Source organism: Dipodomys merriami, unplaced genomic scaffold (genome assembly GCF_024711535.1).
Source record: "Dipodomys merriami isolate MVZ:Mamm:240054 unplaced genomic scaffold, mDipMer1.0.p SCAF_3, whole genome shotgun sequence".
Classification (NCBI taxonomy): domain Eukaryota; kingdom Metazoa; phylum Chordata; class Mammalia; order Rodentia; family Heteromyidae; genus Dipodomys; species Dipodomys merriami.
Genome location: NW_027204492.1, coordinates 116,609,664 through 116,629,727, shown reverse-complemented (window position 1 = coordinate 116,629,727; position 20,064 = coordinate 116,609,664). Strand labels below are relative to the sequence as shown.

Here is a 20,064-nt window from a genome sequence, read left to right as displayed (position 1 = left end):
CAGATCAGGAAATACTTTTCTACTGCACTGATTTAAACAAATAACATGCCTAGTGCCTAACACATCCCACTACTTCTTTGGAGTTTTCCTCGAGCCTTTAGTTGGGCCTTGGATGAGTAATTGTTTGCCTGAAGATATACATCTTATTCTCCTAAAAACTTACAAGAATCGTTTCTTGAAAAGAGTTACAGGTTCTTGGCTTAACTGTGAAGCATATCCAGAATTACATGCTCAGATAGCCGCCCATGAACCCTCAGGACGAAAGTCTGAACCCCGATGCAACATGAAAGACTTACCTATCCTTCCCACTCACTTTGCGTGTGTTCGGAATGAAGTGCTCACTGAGTGAGTGCGTGCACTCCTCCATTCTCATCCCAATGCCCTGTTAGCCCTGGAAACAGTGTCTTTCCTCTTCCTCCGTTTATCCAAACGGTGCCGACAGCCCCCACTTGGAGGCAGGCTACGATCACGTGCTTCCTTCCCGACCCGGTCGGCGAGAGTAATTTCTCACTTCTCTGAAATTTCCTCCCATGGAAATTACACTTTGTATATTGTTTTGAAAATTGAGTTGTAGGTGATCTTTTGTCTTAGTGAAGATAGCGAGCCCCCTGGGAGAAAGGTTCACAGTCCATTCATACTAAGGGCGACCCTTTAATACAACCCTTTAATAAATGCAAATATCTCACTATGCAAAGCTTAACACTTGCACCCAGAAATATCTGGTTAGCAAAACATGGCTCAAGATCAATTGTCTCCAGAACAAATTTTCCTGAGAAGCTAGGTGCCAGTGGCTCACAGCTATGATGCTAGCTACTCTGGAGGCTGAGATCTAAGGATCCAGGTTCAAAGTCTGCACTGGCAGTAAGTCTAAGGGACTCTTATCTTGAGTTGACCAGCAAAAAGCTGGAAGCAAGGGTGTGGCTCAAAAGGTAGTTGTGCCAAACTTGCACAAAAACAAACAAACAAACAAGAGTGTGTGGCCCTGAGTTCCAAGCCCCAGTTCTGGCAGGGACATGCATGTGTGCATACACACACACACACACACACACACACACACACCCTCAAGAATACTAATAATTAGGAATAAGAGGATAAATATCAAAACAGGTACTGCTATGATCTTTATTTCTCTAATCAATTTAATTTTAATTCTTTATTTTTCTTTAATTTTAATTAATTTTTAAAATTTTCTACTATTTTATTTACCATGAATAAATTCATGACACTCCAAATTTACTCACCCATCATTTGTTGGCATTCCCAAGGGTTTATACAAAGCAATAGAAAAATAAATGAATACTCTTTTCTTCTTGTCTATAGTAAGGTCTAATTGCATATATGTGTCTATTTACAAGTCTGCCACAATTGATTCAGGAATAGCTTTATTTTAAAAGCCTGCATCTCCATTAAAACAGTAACTGATTCCTTACAATAGTTGGCCGTTGTCAGTTTTTTAAAATTTATCTCTTATCTGAAATTACTGAACATGATAGATCACAATTTTACATTATGCTAGGATGACTAGAATTTTGTAAATACAAGTCATATTAATATTATATTTAGGAACAAGACATTTTTCTGAAATCACTACCAGCCATAATAGAAACCAGACACTAATGCTTTTAAGAAGTAACCAGCTGAAATCGAATGAAATAATCACCTAATCCAGAAAGCATAAGATTTACCACAGGTAATTTTTTTTCACTAAAGAGAAATAATTCTCTCTTATTATCCTAAATATCAAATGCCATCACATCATTAAAATAAAATACAGCACACGGATCTTCTTATTTTGTTCATCCACTCATTCATATAATGCATAGTCACGTTACTCTGCAATAATGAAAACATTATGCTTGTTCACTGGTGTTTCTCATGTTGTTTAATCAACAGGGCTTAACCTGATCCCCGGGGAGATGATGGCCACAAGTGAATCCAGTCTAAGCACAAGGTTAGAAAGAATTCTGCACCACACTGTTGCTGTAGTTGCTGTTTTCGCCTTCCCAACTGCATCCAACATGATGAAAGATGGTTCTACCTACAGAATCCTGTAGTTCTTAAAGAAACAGGACCTATGGTTTGAACCTATGAGCTCACTGCATAGCAGTTCTAATTTGGTCTCAGCTCCATTTTGCTTTTCTTCCTCTCTTGCTTTCTTGAATGTCATTTTCTCCTCCACTTACCATACTCTGCTCCATGGCACTCCAATGCTGAGTAGGTGAAGTAGAGGGGTCAGGTGGGGGAGGGGAACAACCTTCCTTTTACTCCTTAGACACCATTGCTTAACTGATCTGGAGTTTAGAAAAGTTGCCAACTGACAGGGTTCATAGTAACCAGTTTTTACATTTCCAATCAGAAATAAGGAACAGTACCAACTTTATGAACATTAATTATTTTAAACCTTCCTTTAAAGAACTAGCATTTGCACAGTGGACCAGTTTGTTAAGCTGAGAGGATCCGAAATCATCTTTGCTAAATTTTATTGCGCTGAGCAATGAATCCTTGGCAAATAACTTTGTATTCAATAAATAAGATGGCATCCCAATAGCTGCAGTATGCTTACAAACAGTAGTTCTGAAATCTATAGGCTTGGCTGAAGTCACAACTCCTCTATCATTTAACTAGTCTATGGTTGTCTAACATAGGGTAAAGGAAAATGTCGCACTTATTAGTGTCTGTATCACAAGAATGAAAAAAAGTCTGATCCTTTAAACTCATCATTATTTTTTTAAGTTGTATCCCAATGTCAGAGTGAAAATATGTGCCAGTATGAGGGCTTGAACTCAGGGCTGGGGCACTGTCCCTTAACTTTTGCTTAAGGATGGTATTCTACCACTTAGTGTATTTCTGCCATTTTAGAAAAAAAAAATGGAGATAAAAGTCTCACAGATGGGCTGGGAAGGTTGCTCAGTGGTAGAGCGCTTGCCTTGCATGCCTGAGGCCCTGGGTTCGATTCTCCAGCACCACATAAGCAAAAAGAAAAAAGCCGGAAGTGGCACTGTGGCTCAAGTGGTAGAGCGCTAGCCTTGAGCTGAAGAGCTGAGGGAAAGTGCCCAGGCCCAGAGTTCAGGCCCGTGATCGGACCCCCCCCCCCCCAAAAAAAAAAAAAGTCTCACAGACTCTCTTGTTTAGGCTGGCTTTGAACCACAATTCTCAGATCTCAACTTCCTGAGTAACTAGGATTACAGTTTTGAGCCACCAATGCCAAAATATACATGGACTTCAGATTTTTAAAAATGCGATAGATTCTACCACTTGAGTCACACCTGACTAGATCCCACACTGTTCTTCAAGTGAGTATGTGGTGGTTGAATACATTGTGCACTTATTATTCATTTTACTCTATTGTGCATCAACTGCTGCTATGGGCACACATAAAATCATAAACTAATAATTACTGATTAGATGATAAAAGAACTTATAATTTCTATCTTGCAACCAGTTCTTGTCAGAAATTTTGATTATATGTTCAAAATATTTTGCTTCTACAGCTGGGAATATCTCGGGAGTTTAACTTGTAAGCACTCAAATAAAGTTCAAATGGACATTTTCCCTTGCACAGTGTTGAATCATTGCAGGTTTTGTTAGTGCAGTAACGGTAGTTGATTTCATGGAAATATATATGACTACTAAGAAGCATTTGATATGGATCTGTAGTGGCTTGAATTTTATCTTCCAAAATAATAGTTGCAATGGTAAGAATGGCAGTATATTTAGAAACTGCAAGTTAGGCACTGATGGCTCATGCCTGTAATCCTAAGTATTCAGGAGGCAGAGATCTGAGGATTACAATTGGAAAGTAGCCCAGGCAGGAAGGACTGTGAGACTCTTATCTCCAATTAACCTTTCCCCCCACCCCCCAAGCAGGAAAGCCAAGCTGTGGCTCAAGTGGTAGGCATTAGCCTTCAGTGAAAAAGCTAAGGGACAGCACACAGGCCCAGTGCCATCATGGAAAAAAAAGAGAGAGAAAGATGGGGGGAGGAGGGATGGAAGGAGAAAGAAAGAAAGAAAGAAAGAAAGATAGTCTCTGAGTTCTAGTTCTCCATTTCATCTATCTTAACAAGCGTGGCTTCTGGAGAGGAGCTAATTTTAAGAAGAAAAAAATTTCTCACTTAGAAATGGTGAGGACATAAAAACACATACAGCTGGAGATATACTCACTTCCACATGCTGACAGGTTTGAATGAGTTTAGCCAAAAGGGTCTCCAGCTCTGTGTTCCTCTTGATAAGGTTGGTGAGGTTGCTCTCTAAGTTTTGCTGTTCAAAAAGAAAAGGGGGAAAATGCTATTATGTACACTTCTCTAGTATAGACACAATTTTTCATACTCAGGAAAATCAGCAGTTTTTTCAGAAGTGTCAATAACCTGATACTATTTCAGGTATTTATAGACTGAAACTGCCACCTTCAAAGTCTCATTGTAAAAGAAATTTCTAGAAATACTCAAACTTCATCATTTTGTTTCTCTTTATTGTGTGAATGCAGGTTTAACTGAATAATTATTATGTTATAAATTATGAAGAAAGTGATTCAATTTTTTATCCCTTTAACTGAATCAGAAATATCTTTCTTACAATGGCAATAATGTAGGAAAGATATCCCAACGTATCTCTAGCCTGTATTTAATTTTAGGATTTACGATTTGTATGGTTAAGCCGAGGTTAATCTGTTGGAAACAAGTTTGACTTGACTAGCTACTGCTGAGAACATGGCCATTCATAAACATTTATTAGAAATCCTTGTCACATATATTTCCTCAGTTTGTTTCAGTGTACATGATTCTGTTCTCTTTCTACCTATGCAAGATAATATTCCCTTAACACTGTTTTATATCACAGAGGTTTGTAAGACTATAGACTTATTTCCTATTCCTATAGGGCATCAAATTGAAATTTCCTTGAATGAACGTTTAATCCTATTTTTAGTCTTGTGTGCTGCATTAAGTCATTCCAATATCCACATTCTTTCCCATTTTTAGCCCTCATTCCTTCACTTATCCACCCATACAACTGAATGTTATTATGCTTTTACTATGTGTCTGATTCTGAGAAGATACTTGGGAAGCCAGAACAAAAATCTCTACTCCCTGTTCACAAGGAAATGGTCGGGCAACTGGAAGACACATGCAATGAGGAGTCACAGCTTTGCGGGTGGCTAGAGTCGCAGGTGTGAGCCACTGGCACCTGGACTCACCTGCTTTTTCTTATTCAACTATTTTTAGGGTTCCAAAAATACAATTCTATTCTCCATAATTCCAAGTGAACTCAATCGACTCATTGTTAAGTTTTTGAAAAATGGCAGTTCTCCATGTACCGATCTTTGCTGAACGCTTCCTGAGAATCTGCTTTCATCTGTGTCAAGTCATTCTTCTGGTATCTGACAGGAACTCTGTACCCTACGCTATGATGTGGGGATCACCTAGCCCAGCCAGGTGAGGAGTACGCGCTGAGGTCAGGACTTGAGTTCCTTCCCCCAAAGAAGGCATTCCCACAAGACACCGTGTGCCGTTGAGGCACAGATCATGGCTTGGCTCCATGCGTCTGTTTCCTTCCATGAGCGTTCCTGGTCTGGCTTTAATTCCAGGGAAGGTGCGAGCTGCCCTTTGAGCCAAGAGCGTGCATGAGGAGTGTTCACTTTCTGTTGCGCAGGGCTTCTGCCCTCACTGCTAATGAGCAGGGTACACTCCCGCCCCCGCTCCCCACGGCACCGCCCCAAACTTCTTAGAGTTGCCCAGATCCTGCCCCCGCCCCACCACCACTCGGCACGTACTTTTATTTCTAGTCCTGGGGAATTTCCCACGCATGTGTAAGCTGGGTTCTGCATTCTTCCCCATACACTTGAAAACCTAGTTTCTTCTAAACCTCAGGTGTTCTCATTTCTGAGGGACGTTTTATGCTTTTGTCATCTGGATTGAAACACCAACAAGAAACCTTCCATGTTTGTCTTTGAAATCTTCAACACATCTCAAATATGGCTACTTTAAGAGAGACGTGGAAGTATTCATCATTTAAAGCCAAAGTCACACAGTGAGCCTGTTGGACTGACTTAGGGACCATCTAGTAATTCCACAGAAAGACTCACTTTCAAAGCTCTTCCCAACAACCCTCCCTCCCCTATATGGAAACACCAAAAGATGTTTGCACTACATGAACTACAACTGAGAATCACATTATAGTCAGAGACCAATGAACAATTCTGAGGCTCTTCATTATTCCATATCCTTGATTTAGCTATGATGATTACAAGGTATATTAGTCAGCTCCTTTTAGTGTGTTAATCTTAGGGAATCCTTTTACTTTTCTTTTTTGGCTGACCCTTTGTAGCAGGAAAATTCTAGGGAAATAGATCATGTAACTGTTTACAGTTCAATTGTCATAGATATGACTTTTCTAAAGCTAGTCAGTAAGAGAGCCCAAAAATGCAATCCAACACATTTCAATTCTGCAAACATCTGCTTGCTGCCCCCTCCCTTTCTTCAATATACCTCATGTATAAAATCTGTTTTTAATCATCTAATACGTAGACTTAAGCTTGTGATTTAAACACTTTGACCTATCTCATTCCTATGGGGTTATTCAAACTTAAATAGTACAAGTGTTACCAAAGTCCGCAAAGAATTACTGGGTCAGAAGTATAATACAGGGAAATTAAGCCAGGAGAGAGACTTGTTTTCAAGTAGTACCAAAGGGGCTGACAGCACTTTTGAACAGAACATGGGTAATGGAACGGTAACAAAATCCAGTCGTCAAAAAGCCATGTGTCCATAAGCTTCCACTGCAGGGACTTCTCTGGGGATTTCCTGCAATTTAACTCTATCACTAACATCCTGTGTGGTGGTCTGCAGGCCCCATAATCTCTTGATTTGATGGTACTTTGCATAACAGAGAGAGAACATTTTTAGGGCCCTAAAGTAGATAGAAGTATCTACATTCCTGTTCATATCTTTACAGAAATCTATCAATTCTACTGTCACCTGAAAACATCAACAGAGTCACATCTTCTTACCAAGCTAGACTTGATAGAAATCCAAGGAATCAGGCGGGATGGCCATGGATGAGGGAGGAAAGGAGACCTCTGCCACTATCCAGGCAGACTCTCTTGAACAAATGACGTACTTGAGCTCACTTTTCCCACTCATAACGAGAGGATAATGATCCACCTATCAATGCTACCATTAAGACCAGATGAGAAAATGAACGCATGCACCAAAAACACCACAGGTATTTGTTGAAATTATAAATGTGAAGAGATTAAAATAGTCTGATTTAAGAGCAAGACATTAGAAGGGTCCGATTCAATGTCTCTGAAAGGTATCATTCCCAATATGGCTGACGGTCACTTTCTGAAAACCTCTGTGCCATTCTGCCTAAGAGCTGCTCCCAGACCTTGGCAGGGCAGCAGGCTGTGGTGCTAGGCACACTCAAGTTATGCAGATGGAAACTACTGGAAATTGGTGGGAAAAAGAGCACAGCTCACTCACTTTCTTCTAGTTGGAACCACTCAGAGCCTCAGTCCATAAAAATCTCTCCCAGGGCCCCACTGGGAGAAAGCACATGAGTCCAAAGTGACAAGGGGCTCATTAACACACCCTCTTTCCTCTTCCTTCCTTTCCATTTCCTCTTCCTTCCAGGTGCTTCCTGGATCACCTCCCAATTCCAATTCTCAATCAGAGTCTGCTCAGGGAGATCCCACCTATGACTACTTCTGTGGGAATTCCAAGCAATGCTGTTTGATTACTCCTAGGAGGGATAGTTGGATTTTAAAAGATTTGCTTGCTGTAGATATTTGCAAATACAAGAGTTTGTTTCTCATACTTCCTTCTTTCTTTTCTGTACATCACAGAGCCTCCAAATTCCATGCTCTACACCAGCTGTCACCATAGATTTAATGTGAGAAACCCATTTGAGACGCATTTTGAATTTTAAATAGTTACATTTTAACAAGTAAAACTAATTTTAATCACATAATTGTTTCAGCAAATAACTGGCATATAGCCATGGGGATGTTTTACATTGCTAAGTCTTTGGAATGTGTTTTAGGTATCGCAGAGTATGCCAGTCCCTTTCAAGGCCTGTGCAGCTACCTGCGGCTTGTAGCTACCATATTGGACATTGCAGCAGTGGAGCCTACAAGAGGATAGGCAATGTTTCTTTCTCCTGTAAAGAGCCACTCTTTTCTGTAAAGAGCTGGACACACGGGTGGCTCAGGCTTGTAATCCTAGTTACTCAGGAGGCTGAGATCTGAGGATCATTATTCAAAGCCAGTCTAGGTAGGAAAGTCTGTGAGATTCACCTCCAGTTAACCTTCAAAAAGCCAGAAATGGAGCTGTAGTTCAAAGTGGTAGAGCATTAGCCTTGAACACAAAAGCTCAAAGACAGTGCCCAGGCCTTGAGTTCAAGCCCTCAAACTGGGACACACACACACACACACACACACACACACACACACACACACACACACACACACACACACACACACACACACACACACACACACACACACACACACAGTACTGTAGTAAATATTTTCATTTTCATTAGCCTTAAACTTGTCATAATGATTTAATTCTATTGAGGTTTCAGCATGAAAGCTACCACAAAGTATAAGTGAGAAGGGTTGTACATTAATAAAACTTTTATTATAAAGACAAGTCTTGAGTAAGAATTGGCTCAAAACTGTTCTTTTCCAAACTTGAATCTAAAAGATGCAACCCCAAATTCAGACATTTTTCTGGGTTATATGCTCTCTCTCTCTCTCTCTCTCTCTCTCTCTCTCTCTCTCTCTCTCTCTCTCTCACACACACACACACACACACACACACACACACACACACACACACTTTTCTTATGCAAGCCTGACATAGATGCAATCATATGGACCTCAGGAGTATTCTTTAAAGGGAAGACTAAGAGAACTTTTACATGCAGCTGGAAAGCTTAGTTTGAAAAATCTTACAGCAATCTGAAGAAAATTAAAGAACAGTATTAGGAAGCATCAACATCTTAATGTGAGTACTTTGGTTAGGCACACAGAAGCTGGTGCCAGTCAGCTTGCAGCCAAATATTGAGTGTTAAGAACCTCACAGTTCTTAACCTTTCTGCGTTGTGTGCCTCAGCTGCATCAAGGTACTGCCAAGGTGACTGGAGGGGGCAGTGTACTCGAGCCTTTGGGAGAGGGCCAGCCTGCCACATGGTGGGTTCAATCAGTGCTTGTTAGACAGAATAAACTACTTGTTTTCCATGTTTGGAATTGATACTGATAAAGGCTTAATTTCTAACACTTATACCATCACCAAAATAAAATGTTTATGCATTTCATAAACTATATCTCAATTTTCAATTTAATAGCCAACAGTTAGAATAGTATACACCCCCCCCCATTATGTTTGGTAGGAACACTGAACCCAATTTGCTTGATATTCTCATGAGCTTGATTACTGTCAGAATTTCTACCTAGGCTTCAGTTTCTGTTGAGACTTGTGTGCATATATTCTTAAATGTTGCTTAAAGCCAGGAGCTGGCTACTTCACTTATTTCATTAGAAATAACAAGCTGACCAATCCAGTAAGGTTTTTAATAAGGGAGTAAACTACTGGACAGAGTTCAACATGACCTTCTACCATCACCACCTGAGAGGAATCCAAACAATTCCATCGGAAGAGTATTAAAGTTATAAAATATGTATTGCTTATTTTTCTGCTGTTGTTGGTTCTCATGGGGCTTGAACTCAGGTCCCCTGCACTGGCCCTTAGCTTTTTCTCTCAAGGCTAGAGCTCTACCACTTTGAGCCACAGCTCCATTTCCCTTTCTCTGGAAGTAAGTTTGAGATAAGAGTTTCATGGACTTTCCTGCCCGGGCTGGCTTTGAACTGTGATCCTCAGATCTCAGCCTCCTGAGTAGCTAGGATTACAAGCATGAGCCACCAGCACCCAGTTTGTGTTGCTTATCTTTATGCAAAAAAAGGAGATTCATTTTCCTTTTCAATGTATTATATGCTTCTAGTACATTTTCAAGGAACTATACATAGCCAACCTCCTTTCTGTTATGTGTTTTGTAGTGAGATCTATTTGACTTGATAATTTAACGACTCATGGTGAGACAGTTGATTTTATACCAATGTCAATACAAGCCTGCAGGCATGGGTATAGACACTAGCAGAGAATAGCAAGTCCAAGTTAACAGATGAGCTTTGTCCTAGAAACTGCCATACTCAATGAAATAGCAAGGTAAGCAGACAAATGCTCCTAATTTTAGCCTTTGGAGATCTGTACCTAAGAGTCAGGTTGCTGGGAATTAATGACTTGTCATTGAACACTACTATTAAAATGTATGCCTGAAATAGGAGATTTCAGTAATTCCTTTTGGGGTTGTCCAGGCCTTAAAGAATGTTTGCTCTTATTCTGAAGTCAATACTTCAGAAAGTCTTTAAAGTATAATATTAGGTCTGGATACCTTTCAAGGCAAACACAGATCAGGCTTGTTTCATTCCCTAATATTCAGAGTGACATTCAGGAACTGTGTGCCCAGCCCTGACACCTAATACCACCACTCCAACTCCATGAGGATATAGACATGTCGAGTGCCGCAACCCATGTATTTTCTTCTAAGGAACTTTAATTACTATCTTTAATATGAAAACACCCTTGTATTAACACATGTCACCTGCATAAAAGCATAAATTCTTTATATGGAGCTAAACTCTTGAGATGTTTTAATTAACTTGCAGGAGTCTGAGGCGATCCTCTGGTCTGACTCACAACAGACGACAAATACATGTGATGTATGTTGGTTTCATTTCTTAATGCCTTTTTTCATTGGTTATGATAGTTACCATTTCCAAATGCCCTGGCAAGACAGGCTGCCTGGGGAAGTTCAAAAAAACCTAATAAAATACAATCTGCATTCAAATTTAAGTCTAATGTTCCACAGACTACAATTTAAGTCATTTTGATATGTGATACCATATTTACCTTGTCAGGTTTTATTGGAAATTTCTGTATTAACACCTCAGAATCTGTTCCATATATTTATAGATCCCATCGCCAGGAGTTCATTGTTTATTTTTCTAACTGGTAGTCAATAATATACAGAGAATAACTTTTAAAGAAAAGTATTTTTTGGTCAGGAAGTACTTTCAAATTTGCATGGAGGTAAAAAAATACCATTGTATAAATCTAGTCATTTAGTTATTAGTTATAACCTTAGCAAATCCAGTGGCAACTAGCTATTTGCAGGCATTGCAGATCTGAATGTCCTTTTTTGTTCACTACCACCCTTTCTGCTTATAATAAGGAGCTGAGCACTAGCTAATACATACACTTAAGGATGTGCATCTGCAGGGATGTGCGCATGCGTGCATGTAACCGTTCGTAAGGCACTGGGGTTGAACCCAAGTGCTCGCCCACTGAGCTCCCTCTCTAGCACAATATTGTCAGTTTGAGGATTAAATACTGAATGAATCTTTGAAATTCACCAACTTAGAAATAATGGTCTCCCTTGTAAAATTTATGCCAAATGTTCCTAAGAATATGACAATAACCTTGATTGGTGGGACCTATGAAAAATACTTTCTAAGATTATAGCACACGCATCAAAGCCTGGACTTTCTAATCAGGCTGTCTTCCTGCTCTTGCACCACTGTCTATGTTCAACTTCTGCACCCTTGTCAACGCTGCACTCCAGGCTGCTAAAGCTTGCCAAGAAAGGCAACTAACTTGTCAGTTAAGGATCATGGTGTGCAGGAAATCCTGCAACACTGGCACATAGTACTTGACTTCATTAGTTTTGCTTAAGTGAAAGCTTTCAAATTGGGACTGTACTTAGGAATATTTAAAACAGGGGTTAGTTTGTCTATAAAAACCCCTGATATTGACAGATGCCATGCACATTGTCTGTGCAGATCATTTACAGCTGTGCTTCCTACATCATTGGGGGGTCAAATAATGCAGACTGCACCCCTTTTCTTCTGTCTTCAGTGGATGGTGACATTGCCAGATACTCATTAATGAACATGTTCTGGATTTTCTATTTAAGAGTTTTAATTGATAACATCACATTTTTTTTTAACCAGACCTAAATGTCAAAGTAGACTCATAGTGGATGCTCACATAGCCTTGGAGGGATGAAAACACATTTTTGTTTTTCAGGACTATGAGAAGATCATACTTTTCCCTAAGCCAGCACCTCACATTCTGCAAGTATTTTGTGTCAGTTGAAATGAATATATTAAATATATTTTTGAAAAAAAATAGTAAACAATCTTTTTGGTTTTTTGGGGGGGGAGGGGGGCGGTCAGTCATGGGCCTTGAATGCTTGTCCCTGAGCTCTTCAGCTCAAGGCCAGTGCTCTACCACTTAAACCACAGCGCCACTTCCGGTTTTCTGGTGGTTCACTGGAGTTCAGAGTCTCACGGACTTTCCTGCCTGGGCTGGCTTTGAACCATGATCCTCAGATCTCAGCCTCCTGAGTAGCTAGGATGATAGGAGTGAGCCACTCGCACCCAGTTTAGTAAACAATCTTTGATTTAATAATTTTGCAGCAGTAACTATGATTTGTTTCTGCTACCATGGTTATCTTCCCAATTTTTGCTTCTTCTGGATCACTTGCTAAAAAGTCATTCTTAAAATTCAGTTGTTGTCAGTGGCTCACCCCTGTAATCCTAGCTACTCAAGAGGCTGAGATCTGAGGATCACTGTTAGATGTCAACCTGGGCAGGAAAGTCCTGCAGACTCTCATCTCCAACTAACCACCAGCAAACCAGAAGTGGCACTATGGCTCAAGTGGTAGAGCACTAGCCTTGAATGAAAATACTGAGGGATAGTGCTCAGGCCCTGAGTTCAAGCCCCACAATAGAAAAATATAATAATAACTTAATACATAGACTGCTTTGCTGTTGAATCTATAGCATTCCCAGGAAGGACTCAGATTATGTTCACAATATTCATATTCCACACGGATGTGCAAGAAAGCATTTTAGAGCCAAAGGAGGTTACCCTCTTTGGCTCAAAAGCAGATCAAAATTCCATTGCATTCAAAGTAGATCTGGTCTGTTAGGAATTTACAAAATCAATGTTATGTAAGAGAATTCCCCATTTGGGACATTCTACAGAATCAAATGTGAAAGCATGTCATTGTTTTGCAGACTTTAGAAACCTACAGAGACAGACCCTTGCCTGGGGAATCAGAGAGCTTGAATCTGAAATTCTTTCAATCCCTTGCATCTTCTGTTCATTCCTTTGTTCCCACCTCTGCTCATCTGCTCCTTTAGCCTTTAGGAGACATCACACTGCCTTTGTCCACTCACCATGATTTGAATTGCTTTGAAATTAAGAAGGTAAGGGAGATGATGACTGTCCACTGGGTAAACACCTCCCTCCCAAGTTACACACTGAAGAGCAGTAAAACATGATGGTTGGTCTCCAACAGATCCTTTGCAATCTGTTTTGGGGATGGGTCCAGAAAGTGACATTTTCTGAAGGTCCCCAGGAGATTCTATCTGCAGATAAGGTTGAACATGACTGATCAAAATGAAGGCACAGAGCTGGGTGCTGGTGGCTCACACCTGTAAACTGAGCTTGTGAGAAGGCTGGGATTTGAGGATTGTGGTTTGAAGCCAGCCTGAGCAGGAACATCTGTGAGATTCTTATCTCCAATTAACTACTCAGAAAAGGCCAGAAGTGATGTTATGGCTCAAGTGGTAGAGCACTGGCCTTGAACACAGTCTCAGGGACACTGCCCACTGAGGCCCTGAGTTCAAGCTCCAAGACTGGCAGGATAAAAAAAGAAAGCACAGGTTTGCTAATCAAGAACAAAAAGTAAAGCCAGGTGCTGGTGGTTCACACCTGGAATTCTAGCTACAAGAGGCTGAGATCTCAGGATCTCAGTTCAAAGAGAGCCCAGGCAGGCAAGTTCCTGAGACTCTTATTAACCACCAAGAAACTAATGGTGGTGCTATGGCTCGAAATGGTAGAGTGATAGCTTTGAGCATGACCAACAACAAAAAAACAAAATAACAACAACAACAACAATAATAATAGTAATGTGTGTTTTGCTAGTTTTCAACTTTAGGATTTAGTCAAACTAAAAATATTTTTCATGCAACTTGTTTATAAGTATGGGGATAAGTAAAATTACAGACTGACGTATATTAGAAGGATGAGTTCATGTGAACTTATCGTAAGAAGTCTTAGAACATTGCTAAAACAGTCCTCAACAAGGAAGCAGATCGTTGCTGTTAAGAAATTAAGAGGACTTTTTTTAACTTAAAAATACAAGGGAGTGCTTTGTTGGATCAGTCAAGTTTTCCCAATACCCAAAGAAAACTCCTGAGTGGTCAATTCATTTTATATGTTGCAAAAATATTTGGATCATATGAATTTGGTCTGTTCATTTTGACAGTAATTATTTCACCAGAAATACAGTATATTACAGATGTTGGATTATTTCAACAAAATTTTTACCCATTGTCAAAGATTTAGGAAAGCATTCTCATCACTGATTTAAAAAAGAATAGATTCACTTCAGCTAACTCAGACATTTCTGCCCTGAAATTTAGAAGCCTGGTCGCCTAAAAGGTAACATGCAAATATCTTTTAATGATAGAAACTAAGGTGGTAAGTGTTATTTCCTTGATTAGTGGCCACTGGTTTTTTTTTTAAGTTTTTTATTTCTGGAGAGTCAATTATTTGACTCGCAGTGTTTTACAAAAAAATTATCAAGCTACTCTCCCCAAAAGTTCATCTGCATATAGATAACCAAACACAACTGAAGGGATGAACTATTTGCTGGTTCTCTGAAATGTGTTTTAGTTTGCATATACATTGTTTCGCTCTAAGTCAAAATCGAAGATTCAATGTCACTCTTAAAAAGTGCCATTTTTCAGTCACTAGCTCGGTTACTGGTTTATGCATTTGCTATGAAGGCAGTGATAGAATATGCCAGATTGGAAGTGGCGCTGTAGCTCAAGTGGTAGAGCACTCGCCTTGAGCTGAAGAGCTGAGGGACAGCGCCAAGGCTCAGAGTTCAAGCCCCACGACCGACAAAAAAAAAAAAAAAGAATATGCCAGTATTCAGGGACCCGCAGGAGACTAAGCAGTTATCCAATGATGACAAACGACCCAGTCCTCTCACTCAGTGTCTGTCCTCAGGTCCCATCCTCAGGCCGTCCCGTTTCCTGGGACTCCATCACCCGAACTTTCCTCCCCTATCACCATGAGCCATTCAGAATTGCTTTCTATTATAAAACCAAAGATAGAACTCAGATGTTCAGAATGTGAAGAAAAAAAAAAAGCTTTAGCGAATTACCCCAGTGTATTCTCAATTACTTATAAATGTTGTGTTTTTTTTCCTAAAAAAATGTTTAAGTGGTGTTGAAAGGGGGAGGGGGCAGCCAGCGAGGCCCAAACTCATCTGTTTACGATGAAAAATCAATAATGAATCCCTCCCCCAACTTGGCTGAAGCCAGTTCACCTCTTCAAAATTCAGCTTGACTCAGACTTATAAAGCTGAAAGTGAGCACATTAGATCTTGCTCTCAGGACATTTTGGTGTGATTTTTATCATTTGATTTTCCAGTGCCTGTGACCTTGGTTCCTCACCGTAGGATGGAACACTCTGGAGAGACAGAATGCTATTGGAGACAGCTCAGTAATTAAATGGCGAGCTAAGAAGGACTTAAGAAGTTGCTTGGACTAAGGATACATACTTAGCATCTCTGCCTCCAGCTTGTAACCCCTCCTTTCCTCTAAGTTATTCTCTGCAAAGATCACCTTGGAGCCCAGGAACAACAGGTCCGTCCCATCACCAGCCTGACACAAGAGTCCAGACTATTCTCTGAGTACCAACGACTTTCTGATCATCAGCAAGCCCCTTCTGAAGGGAAATCTGAAAGAATGATCAGCCAGATCACAGTTTAGCTAAGCCCAATTAACATTATGCAAGCTTCTGGTCCTCTTTTCCCCCATTGTACTGACTAAAGTTCCTTTTAGGTTTTTCAACATTAACTTTATCCATTCGACTCTGGTATAAATAAGATCTGATATATTGGGCCTACAAGTAGGGACTCTGACCTCTGTCTCTGAAAACAGGCACTTCTGGCCTTCCTCAAATCATCTTTCTAAATGTGTGATTTTTCTTTGAATGCAATATTACTTATAGTATAGTGAACAAATTTTTAAATAAAACACATCTACTCTAATTAAAACCATACAATATGCCAGGAGCTGGCGGCTGACACCTGTAATTTTAGTTATTCAGGAGGCCAATAGCTGAGGATGTGGTTCGAAGCCAGCCTAGGTAGGAAAGTGTGAGAATGATCTCCAAGAAGCCACAAGAAAAGCTGCTGCAAGTAGGAGCTGTGGCTGGAGTGGTAGAGCACTAGCCTTGAGCCAAAAAGCTCAGGGACAGCGCCCAGGCCCTGGGTTTAAGCCTCAGGACTGGTACAAACACACAGAAGGAAAATATCAGACAATAATTTTGAGTAGAAGCAAGTTTTGTACCAGAACATGCTTTCACTTCCAATTCTGATTTTAAAGAAGTGTCAGGAGCTATCTATACCCTTCAGCAAACATGCTCCCTTGCACAGCTTCAACCTCTATTTTGATAATACTGACATTGTGTGCGCACACACACACACACACACACACACACACACACACACACACATGCACCCGTGCACACACGCCAATACTGAGGCTTGAACTCTGGGCCTCATGCTTTTGCTCAGCTTTTCCACTCATGCTCTACCTCTTTCTTAAACTATACTTCCAGCTCTTTTGCAATTTAACTGGAGACAAGAGTCTCCTCTATTTGTATTCCTGGGCTGGCTTCAAACCTTGATTCTCAGGCCTCAGCCTTCTGGGTAGCTAGGACCATGGGCGGAAGCCACTAGTGCCTGGCTAATGCTCACAGTTTGACCTTACACCTCAATTCTGAAATAAGCTTTTGTTTCTCATTCCCAGTTTCATACCTGATGCTGCCTTATTTGAAACTCAACATTTTTTTGTGGTAGTACTAGAGTTTGAATAGAGGCCCAACGATTCAATCCTACACACAAGCCCTTTTTGCTTAGGCTTATTTTTTTCAAATGGTGTCTCACTTTGGCCTTGGATTTCTATCCTTCTACCACTGCCTCCCACACCTCAACGTCCTTAACTGCAAATTTGTCCATTTGAAGTATCTTCCCATCTTCCAGCCTGACAAAGGATATTGTTATTCCTTAAATTAAAATCCCAACATAATCATAGAATTGGACTTCTCTAAGTTTTTTTTGGGGGGGGGTGTTTATCTAAAATGACCCTTTGGGCCTTTCCTTTCTTTTTGTGAGTTACAGGCTGGCCTCTAACTCACGGTCTTCCAGCCTGTGTGCTGTGTGCCTGCGGCTACAGGAATGTTCCACCACACTTGGATCAGCATTTTATTTTCTTCCCTATGTTGCCATCCTAACAATCTTCTTCCCCCAAATCTTGCTTTCCATTCTCCCCATTTTTGACGAGCCAACCAAATTGGCACAAGACTAACCAAGTCGTCTTCTTAGCAAGCTTGCATTATTAGACTTTCCATTCTCAAAACTGCAAACTTGGTCCATTCTTAAAGGATTGCATGTTTTCAAATTTCTGAATTGGCATGCAGAAATCCTCAAAACTCTACTGGGTTTAGAATTTCCCCAGTAACAGCCAGCTATAATTGCCACCACACTGTGAAATGAACCTTCAACTTCAGTGAAACTGGATTCTGCAATTGGCCAGTAACTGCTCTGTCCATTGTTCCTTCTGAGCCCTCGGTTGTGTCTTTCCATCCACCTAGAACTCCCCCCTCACACAGCATCTAGCATCTGGAGACAGGGCTAGCCATACAAATTGAGGCTTGCTCAATAAAAGAGTGCATTAATAGTAATGTAACTGAAGATTTCCTGACTATAACAGAAGTCACAGAAAGCCAAATGTTAATTCCATTTCAAAATTGAATAGAATTAAATCATATGGTTCTGGAGACATCAAATACATATTTAAGACATCAAGCCTCAGTTCACTGTATTATACAAACATTGATTAAATTAGTTTCAGAAATTGTTCTGTGGCCAGAGAGCTATCCACTACACAATGGACCATGCAATAAATCTTAGACTATATGTGTTGACAGGTGTAAGATGATTTATTGAATCGTGAGACAAGGGATTGTAGGGCATTACTAAGAAATACACACTCTCTTCCCATGCAACGTTGTTTTATTTAACACAAGCAATTTAGAAGGGAACTATACTATTAAAATAATAGCCACCTCTTCTCATCCATTTCTAATTCTACATAGTAAAGATCCAGAAATGAAATCATTAGATGTTATTGCTGGCTTTAGATCAGACAAATGTCTTAATAATGATCTATCTTTCTGTAAGAAAGCTCATCTTTTAATAAGCAGAGAATTCACATTACCTGTACTCTCCAATATTGCTTCAATCAAGTTAGCACTAGATTTTAATCTTCTGATTTTTCTTTGCAGTGTTATTGTATTTTACATAAAGAAAAGCTAAATAAACTTTCACTGTGAGTTGAAATTGGTTTTTTGTGCATGCGTGCGTGTGTGTGTGTCTGTGCGTGCGCGCGTACACATGCACATGCACACCAGCACTGGGTCTTGAACTTGGTGCTCAAGGCTGGTGTTCTACTACTTGAACTATAGCTTTGTTGATTGCTTTTTACTGATTAATTGGAGCTAAGAGTCTCCCAGACTTTTGTGCCTAGGGTGGCTTCGAACCATGATTCTCATATCTCAGCTTCCTGGGTAGCTAGGATTACAGGTGTGAGCCAGCAATGCCCTGCTAAATTGAGATTCTTAAAGCTGTTTCTAAACTCAAAGCAATTACTACCAAAACACAATCAGCCAAACACAAGTGCTACACACTTAAATATGATTCTGAATTAAATATGATTATAATGGTCTTGAGTTCCATCTTAAAAGCTTCCTAAAAATTAGCATTAGTCCCACTCTTGAGTCTCTAGTTCCCAAGTAGTATCTTGGTTTTGCACAAAACTTTAGGTATAGAAAAGAGCCATTTGGGAGCTTATTCTAAGCTAGGGAGTCAAAAGGAATTTAATTCTGCCTCTAGTGGAACCTTTGGGATTAGAGAGGGGCTGAAAGACAGGTCAGTTCCTATTCTTTGGAGAATCCAGTTGTTTGCATGAATGAACGTGTTTGCATTAACTTTTTAGTTCCTAAGACAACAGAGCGGGCCCAGGCCAGTGATTACTTGACCTAGTAACAGCAGAATGTATTTTGCTTACTGTTCTGTATAGAGCTAACAGTATGAATGGCCCTCTGTTCATCAATGTGTTACTGTGGTTTGGATATGCTCTTTTTTGTTTAAGCCAATGTGTCAAGATGTAGCTGAGGCTGGCCTTGAACTTATTATGATCCTTCTGTCCCAGATTCCTAAGTGTTGGATTTACAGGAATGAACTACCACACCCAACTTGGAGTATGGTTTGAGTGTTCCCCCTGAGCATTCATGTGTTGAAATGGAATCCCCTACTGTGAGGTATTAAAAGGATGAAAACTGATTATGTAATCTGATTATGACAGTTAGAAATGGGCCTTTAGAGGTAACTGGAATTAGATAAATCATCAAGGCGGTGTCCCCAGGAGTGACTCCTAAAGTCTTTATTTAAAAGAAGAGGAAGAGAACATGTGTAATAAAAGTATCTCCAGTCTGCAAACAAATTTTTATGTACTGATTCTATCATAATTTGTATTTTTCTCAGCAAAATAATATATATTATTTTAAAAGAAGAGGAAGAGAGAATAACACACACATGCATGCTGTTAGCCCAATGAGTTCCCTTCCCAGAGCTTAGCACACTCCTTTCCCTCTCCACAGCCTAGCATACTCCCTTCCTAGGCAACACTAGGCCCATGTAGTAAAGGCAGTAAATAATCAGCCTTCCCGCCCCCCTGTACCCTGGGATGACACTTCTCTGGGGCAGCTACGACCATGGAAGGGAGCAAGAGCCCCTTAGAGTGGCCTTCAGGTCTGGGCAGCTGCAGGGCCCCTTATCTACTATTTGGGCAGCAGCCAT

General features: G+C 40.3%; 1 protein-coding gene across 5 annotated transcripts in view; it reads right to left on the bottom strand.

Moving 5' to 3' along the window:
• The window catches only part of Mid1 (midline 1), a 300,223-nt gene that overhangs the window by 52,534 nt on the left and 227,625 nt on the right, over window positions 1-20,064 (bottom strand). For all 5 annotated transcript variants that reach the window (XM_070040904.1, XM_070040907.1, XM_070040903.1 and 2 more), the window contains exon 3: window positions 4,162-4,257. In XM_070040904.1, the coding sequence (XP_069897005.1) occupies window positions 4,162-4,257 (96 nt within the window). The remainder of the gene's footprint in view (window positions 1-4,161; window positions 4,258-20,064) is intronic.